Source organism: Oncorhynchus gorbuscha, linkage group LG25 (assembly GCF_021184085.1).
Source record: "Oncorhynchus gorbuscha isolate QuinsamMale2020 ecotype Even-year linkage group LG25, OgorEven_v1.0, whole genome shotgun sequence".
In the NCBI taxonomy this organism is placed as follows: domain Eukaryota; kingdom Metazoa; phylum Chordata; class Actinopteri; order Salmoniformes; family Salmonidae; genus Oncorhynchus; species Oncorhynchus gorbuscha.
In genome coordinates, this window is record NC_060197.1 from 47,738,802 (window position 1) to 47,747,230 (window position 8,429).

General features: G+C 45.3%; 1 protein-coding gene across 1 annotated transcript in view; it reads right to left on the reverse strand.

Moving 5' to 3' along the window:
* The window catches only part of txk (TXK tyrosine kinase), a 39,496-nt gene that overhangs the window by 28,875 nt on the left and 2,192 nt on the right, over positions 1–8,429 (reverse strand). Inside the window, exons 3-4 of the mRNA XM_046328505.1 lie at positions 7,620–7,674; positions 7,397–7,476 (exon numbers count right to left, since the gene is read on the reverse strand). Of these exons, the coding sequence (XP_046184461.1) occupies positions 7,397–7,476; positions 7,620–7,674 (135 nt within the window). The remainder of the gene's footprint in view (positions 1–7,396; positions 7,477–7,619; positions 7,675–8,429) is intronic.

An 8,429-nucleotide genomic window follows, 5' to 3' on the forward strand; every position in this document is an offset into this window, starting at 1 on the left:
GCTGGTCAGACCAGACTTCTTCATTATATAACCCCACAGATGAGCAACCCACAGCGGACAGTCAACCTCCCAGCACAGAGTATTACTCCCTCATTGAAATGAAGGATAAATTCACCCAGCTGGAGGTAAGGCAGGTGGAGCTGGAACAGCAGGTGATTCCTCTCCAGTCAGCACAGACCCAGACAACAGTCCAGCACAACAACACTCTCTTAACCTCTTCAACCTATGGGGGCGCTATGTCATTATTGGATAAAAAGATGTGCCCGTTTTAAGTGCAATATTTTGTCACGAAAAGATGCTCGACTATGCATGGAATTGACAGCCTTGGAAAGACAAAACTCTGACGTTTCCAAAACTGCAAAGATATTATCTGTGAGTGCCCCAGAACTAATGCTACAGGCGAAACCAAGATGAAACTTCAAACAGGAAATGAACAGGATTTTTGACGCTGTGTTTACTAACGTCTCCTTATATGGCTGTGAATATGTTGGGAAAGAGCTTATCCAAGATGTCTGCAGCATTGTGGCGTATTTGTAGGCATATCATTGGAAAATTGGTCATAAGAGATTACATTTGCCAGGGGTCCGTCCGGTGCCCTTTGTCTAAATCGGTGCGTAATTCCCAGTGGCAACCATTGTACCTTGCGTTACAGAAGGAGACTCATACTTCCAGGAACGATACATCATTGAAGAGATATGTGAAAAACACCTTGAGGATTGGTTCTAAACAACGTTTGCCATGTTTCAGTCGATATTATGGAGTTAATTTGGAAAAAAAGTTTGGCGTTTGGATAACTGAATTTTCGGGGTTTTTTGGTAGCCAAACGTGACGCACCAAACGGACCGATTTCTCCTGCACAAAAACTCTTTCAGGAAAAACTGAACATTTGCTATCTAACTGAGAGTCTCCTCATTGAAAACATCCGAAGTTCTTCAAAGGTAAATGATTTATTGAATGTTTTTGCTGGTTTTTGTGAAAATGTGGCCTAATGCTAACGCTAAATGCTAGTGCTAAATCTTAACGCTAAATGCTAAATGCTAGTTTGCTATGGTAGAGAAGCATATTTTTGAAAATCTGAGATGACAGTGTTGTTAACAAAAGGCTAAGCATGAGAGCTAGCATATTGATTTCATTTCATTTGCATCTACATTACATTTAAGTCATTTAGCAGACGCTCTTATCCAGAGCGACTTACAAATTGGTGCGTACACCTTATGACATCCAGTGGAGCAGCCACTTTACAATAGTGCATCTAAATCTTTTAAGGGGGGTGAGAAGGATTACTTTATCCTATCCTAGGTATTCCTTAAAGAGGTGGGGTTTCAGGTGTCTCCGGAAGGTGGTGATTGACTCCGCTGTCCTGGCGTCGTGAGGGAGTTTGTTCCACCATTGGGGGGCCAGAGCAGCGAACAGTTTTGACTGGGCTGAGCGGGAACTGTACTTCCTCAGTGGTAGGGAGGCGAGCAGGCCAGAGGTGGATGAACGCAGTGCCCTTGTTTGGGTGTAGGGCCTGATCAGAGCCTGGAGGTACTGAGGTGCCGTTCTCCTCACAGCTCCGTAGGCAAGCATCATGGTCTTGTAGCGGATGCGAGCTTCAACTGGAAGCCAGTGGAGAGAGCGGAGGAGCGGGGTGACGTGCGAATAATTAACGTTGCGTTATGGTAATGGGCTTGAGGCTGTAGTCATGATCCCGGATCCGGGTTGGCTCGACGCAAGAAGATAACCAGACAACAGTCCATCACATCAACACCCCCTTAACCAGACCCGGAGAGCTGGAGGTGGAGAGAGACATACAGTGGGGCAAAAAAGTATTTAATTATTTTCCACCATAATTTACAAATAAATTCATTAAAATCCTACAATGTGATTTTCTGTGATTTTTTTTCTCATTTTGTCTGTCATAGTTGAAGTGTACCTATGATGAAAATTACAGGCCTCTCTCATCTTTTTAAGTTGGAGAACTTGCACAATTGGTGGCTGACTAAATACTTTTTTGCTCCACTGTATCTGCACTCTGGACAGTGGTGAGACAACTTCAACAGGAGAAAGAGCAGGAGCAGGAGAAGAACAGAGCACTGGAGGAGAGGATCAGACTGCTGGAGGAGGAGAGGTTGAGGGGGATGGCGTGTGACAGAGAACAACCCACTAGAGAGGTGGCCACCCCCACAGAGAAGCCAGCAGAACAGCCCACCTCAGCACCCGACAAAAGTCTCGACACCACAGCAGAACAGTCCACACCAGACCCTGACCATAGAGTCGACATCACAGCAGAACAGACAAAAGAAAAACCCCAAGCCCAGCGGCTCTCACCCCCTCTGTGCACCCCCCCTGTCAGCCACCCTGATAGCCCTTCTGACAACCCCCCCACACCCACCGAGGACAAACACAAGACACAGATTGTACTACTTATGGACTCAAATGGGAAATATATAGAAGAAAAAAAACTTTTCCCAAACACAGTGTGTCTAAACTCTGGTGTCCAAACACCCAGCGTGCCCTCGACCTTCTGTCTGAGGACCAACTAGGTTCACCCAGCGCACCCTAGACCTTCTGTCTGAGGACCAACTCATCTCACCTAGCCACATAATAATACACACAGGCACAAATGACCTGAGAGCACAGCAGGAAAGGGTGGCCACAGCACTGAAGGGAGTGATTGAAAAGGCTTCTTCTACTTTCCCCAACGCACAAGTGGTTATCTCCACCCTGCTACCACGAAAAGACTTCCACCCTGCCACAATACAGCGGGTAAACGGAAGTATTTCCCGTGACTGTGCCTCAAAACCAAATGTTTTCCTGGCCCACCACTCCACCCTGGACTTGAACAGCCTCTATGACCAGGTCCACCTCTACAAGGCAGCAGTGCCCACCTTTGCCCGGACTCTAAAGGACATCGCTCTCAAACGTATCCCCAACACTTCACACAGGAGCAACAGATCAATAGACACCCCACCCAGACCAGCGAGACACTCTCCCGGACCTGCAGGACCCTCCCCCTGGACCTACACATAGAGGACCCACGCCAAGAGGACTTACATCCAGACCACAGCACCTCCAGCCACATCCACATCCACATCCACAGCCACATCCACACCCCCACCCCAACCAATCAACACCCCCCCCAACGTCAACCATGCCCACACCCCATTTAGGCACCCTCAGATCAGACCTATGCCCCTCCTGCTCACCCCATGCACCCCACCCCCGCAAAGAGGGCCTCAACATGGAAGTCACACATACGCTTAGGCCGTGAGCAGGCAAACAGGCCCAACCCCCACTCTTGCACTAGCCCAAGACAATGGAATGTACCAGATGCTCAGCAGGCTCTGCTCACACTTACTGGCCTGAGGCCAAACCATGACCAACAACATTGGACACTTTATGGAACACAAAGCCTTCACTATCTCATCCTGGAATATCCAAGGCCTGAGGTCATCTGCCTTTGGCCTAAAGAGCAGGAACCCGGACTTCACCAAAGAAATCGGTAATACAAACAGTGTCATCCTGCAGCTGGTAGTCCCATCCACTCAACTACCAGGTGGGTGGTATAGAGGAGATGGACCCACTGGTGGCCCTCTAGGTTACAGAGAGCTGGAAGTCCCATCCACCACACTACCAGGTGGGTGGTATAGAGGAGATTGACCCACTGGTTGCCCTCTAGGTTACAGAGAGCTGGTAGTCCCATCCACCACACTACCAGGTGGGTGATATAGAGGAGATGGACCCACTGGTTGCCCTCTAGGTTACAGAGAGCTGGTAGTCCCATCCACTACACTACCAGGTGGGTGGTATAGAGGAGATGGACCCGCTGGTTGCCCTCTAGGTTACAGAGAGCTGGTAGTCCCATCCACTACACTACCAGGTGGGTGGTATAGAGGAGATGGACCCACTGGTGGCCCTCTAGGTTACAGAGAGCTGGTAGTCCCATCCACCACACTACCAGGTGTGAAACATGGTATAGAGGAGACGGACCAACTGGTTGTCCTCTAGGTTACAGAGAGCTGGTAGTCCCATCCACCACACTACCAGGTGGGTGGTATAGAGGAGATGGACCCACTGGTTGTCCTCTAGGTTACAGAGAGCTGGTAGTCCCATCCACCACACTACCAGGTGGGTGGTATAGAGGAGATGGACCCACTGGTTGTCCTCTAGGTTACAGAGAGCTGGTAGTCCCATCCACCACACTACCAGGTGGGTGGTATAGAGGAGATGGACCCACTGGTTGTCCTCTAGGTTACAGAGAGCTGGTGTCAAACAGGGAAGGGACTCAGGGGGTATGCTAATTTGGTATAGAGCAGACCTAACTCATTCCATTAAATTAATCAAAACAGGAACATTTTAAATTTGGCTAGAAATTCTAAAGGAAATTATCTTAACAGAGAAAAATGACCTCCTGTGTGCTACCTATATCCCCCCACTAGAATCCCCATACTTTAATGAAGACAGCTTCTCCATCCTTGAGGGGGAAATCAATAATTTCCAGACCCAGGGACATGTACTAGTCTGTGGCGACCTAAATGCCAGAACCGGACAAGAACCTGACACCCTCAGCACACAGGGGGACAAACACCTGCCTGCAGGTGACAGCATTCCCTCCCCCATATGCCCCCCTAGACACAACAATGACAACATAACCAACAAAAACCACAACTCCTGTAGCTCTGTCGGACGCTGGGTATGTACATAGTCAACGGTAGGCTTCGAGGGGACTCCTATGGTAGGTACACCTATAGCTCATCTCTTGGCAGTAGTACTGTAGACTACCTTATCACTGACCTCAACCCAGAGTCTCTCAGAGCGTTCACAGTCAGCCCACTGACCTCAACCCAGAGTCTCTCAGAGCGTTCACAGTCAGCCCACTAACACCCCTATCAGACCACAGCAAAATCACAGTCTACTTAAACAGAGCAATACTCAATCATGAGGCATCAAAGCCAAAGGAACTGAGTAACATTAAGAAATGCTATAGATGGAAGGAATGCAGTTTGGAAACCTACCAAAAAACAATTAGGCAACAACAAATTCAATCCCTTTTAGACAATGTCCTGGGTAAAACGTTCCACTGTAATAGTGAAGGTGTTAACTTAGAAGTAGAACATTTTAACAGGATAGTTGACCTCTCAGCTTCCCTATCAAATCTAAAAATCTCAAATAGAAAACTGAAGAAAATGAACAACAATGACAAATGGTTTGATGAAGAATGCAAAAATCTAAGAAAGAATTTGTGAAACCTGTCCAACCAAAAACATAGAGACCCGGAAAACCCGAGTCTACGCCTTCACTATGGGGAATCACTAAAACAATACAGAAATACACTACGGAAAAAGAAGGAACAGCACGTCAGAAATCAGCTCAATGTAATTGAAGAATCCATAGAATCTAATGACTTCTAGGAAAATTGGAAAACACTAAACAAACAACAATAAGAAGAATGATCTATTCAAAATGGAGATGTGGATAAACCTCTTCTACAATCTTTTTGGCTCTATAACAGAGAACAAACAGCACAAACATATACATGATCAAATACACATCTTAGAATCAACTATTAAAGACCAGAACCCACTGGATTCCAGAACAAACTGGATTCCAGAACAAACTGGATTCCAGAACAAACTGGATTCCAGAACCCACTGGATTCTCCAATTACATTGAATGAACTACAGGACAAAATACAAACCCTCCAACCCAGGAGGCCTGTGGTGTTGATGGTATCCTCAATGAAATGATCAAATATACAGACAACATATTCCAATTGGCTATTCTAAAACTCTTTAACAACATCCTTAGCTCTGGCATCTTCCCCAATACTTGGAACCAAGGACTGATCACCCCAATCCACAAAAGTGGAGACAAATTTGACCCCAATAACTACCGTGGAATATGTGTCAACAGTAACCTTGGGGAAATCCTCTGCAGTATCATTAACAGCAGACTCGTACATTTCCTCAGTGAAAACAATGTACTGAGCAAATGTCAAATTGGCTTTTTACCAAATTACCGTACGACAGACCACGTATTCACCCTGCACACCTTAATTGGCAAACAAACAAACCAAAACAAAGACAAAAGTCTTCTCATGCTTTGTTGATTTAAAAAAAGCCTTTTTGGCATGAGGGTCTGCTATACAAATTGATGGAAAGTGGCGTTGGGGGTAAAACATACGACATTATAAAATCCATCAAATCCATGAATCAGTCATTGAGCCCATTAACCTTTATGGCTGTGAGGTCTGGGGTCCGCTCACCAACCAAGACTTCACTAAATGGGACAAACACCAAATTGAGACTCTGCACGCAGAATTCTGGAAAAATATCCCCCGTGTACAACGTAGAACACCAAATAATGCATGCAGAGCAGAATTAGGCCGATACCCACTAATTATCAAAATCCAGAAAAGAGCCGTTAAATTCTACAACCACCTAAAAGGAAGTGATTCCCAAACCTTCCATAACAAAGCCATCACCTACAGAGAGATGAACCTGGAGAAGAGTCCCCTTAGCTGGACCTGGGGCTCTGTTCACAAACACACCCCACAGAACCCCAGGACAACAACACAATTAGACCCAATCAAATCATGAGAAAACAAAAATATAATTACTTGACACATTGGAAAGAATTAACCAATAAACAGACCAAACTAGAATGCTATTTGGCCCTAAACAGAGAGTACACAGTGGCAGAATACCCGACCACTGTGACTGACCCAAACTTAAGGAAAGCTTAGACTATGTACAGACTCAGTGAGCATAGCCTTGCTACCTCCTGTCCAATGTATGACCATATTAGAGAGACATATTTCCCTCAGATTACACAGATCCACAAAGAATTTGAAAACAAATCCATTTTTGATAAACTCCCATATCTACTGGGTGAAATTCCACAGTGTGACATCACAGCAGCAATATTTGTGACCTGTTGCCACAAGAAAAGGTCAACCAGTGAAGAACAAACACCATTGTAAATACAACCCATATTTATGCTTATTTATTTTATATTGTGTCCTTTAACCATTTGTACATTGTTAAAACACTGTATATATATATAATATGACATTTGTAATGTCTTTAATGTTTTGGAACTTCTGTATGTGTAATGTTTACTGTTCATTTTTATTGTTTATTTCACTTTTGTATATCATCTACCTCACTTGCTTTGGCAATGTTAACACATGTTTCCCATGACAATAAAGCCCCTTGAATTGAATTGAGAGAGAGAGAGAGAGAGAGAGAGAGAGAGAGAGAGAGAGAGAGAGAGAGAGAGAGAGAGAGAGAGAGAGAGAGAGAGAGAGAGAGAGAGAGAGAGAGAGAGAGACAGAGAGAGAGAGAGATGGCTCAGTGTGTTAGGGATTGATTTTCCACATGGTCCATATAATGTATTTATTAAAGGTTCTTACCCCAGAGCTTTAGTGAACACTGAAACAGTGTAACAGCTTTGTTGACTCGACTCCCTCACCACAAACCCTCCCTCTTTAGCCTGTAAAGATGAAATTAACAATTGTAGAATATCTACAGATTTACAGCACAGGAGAAACAGATAGACTAGCAGACTACCTGACTAACAGATAGTCTGGCTAATTGATTGATTGATCGAAGAAAGAACAAAACCCGGACTGGAACCTCCTGTCGTAGCAGCTGTTCAGCCTCTGATCTGGTGATGCTCTGACAGTACCACCTAGAACGGTGGAGGAGAGAACGCTTTACTGGACTGCAATGCTAAGCGCTAAGGAAGTATCTGTGTAGTACTGGACTGCAATGCTAAGCGCTAAGGAAGTATCTGTGTAGTACTGGACTGGGTAAGGAAGTATCTGTGTAGTATCTGGACTGTATCAACTGGACATCTGTGTAGTGCTGGGTAAGTATCTGTGTAGTACTGGAGCGTACTGGACTGGGTATCTGGTAGTACTGGAGTATCTGTGTAGTACTGGACTGGGTACTGGAATCTGTGTAGTGGACTGGGTATCTGTGTAATACTAGTACTAAGTATCTGTGTAGTACTGACTGTAAGTATCTGTGTAGTACTGGAGACTGTAGTACTGGACTGTATCTGTGTAGTACTGGACTGTAGTACTGGACTGGGTATCTGTGTAGTACTGGAGTATCTGTGTAGTACTGGACTGGGTAAGTATCTGTGTAGTACTGGACTGGGTAAGTATCTGTGTAGTACTGGACTGGGTAAGTATCTGTGTAGTACTGGACTGGGTATCTGTGTAGTACTGGACTGGGTATCTGTGTAGTACTGGACTGGGTATCTGTGTAGTACTGGACTGGGTATCTGTGTAGTACTGGACTGGGTATCTGTGTAGTACTGGACTGGTAAGTATCTGTGTAGTACTGGACTGGGTGGGTATCTGTGTAGTACTGGACTGGGTATCTGTGTAGTACTGGACTGGGTATCTGTGTAGTACTGGACTGTGTATCTGTGTAGTA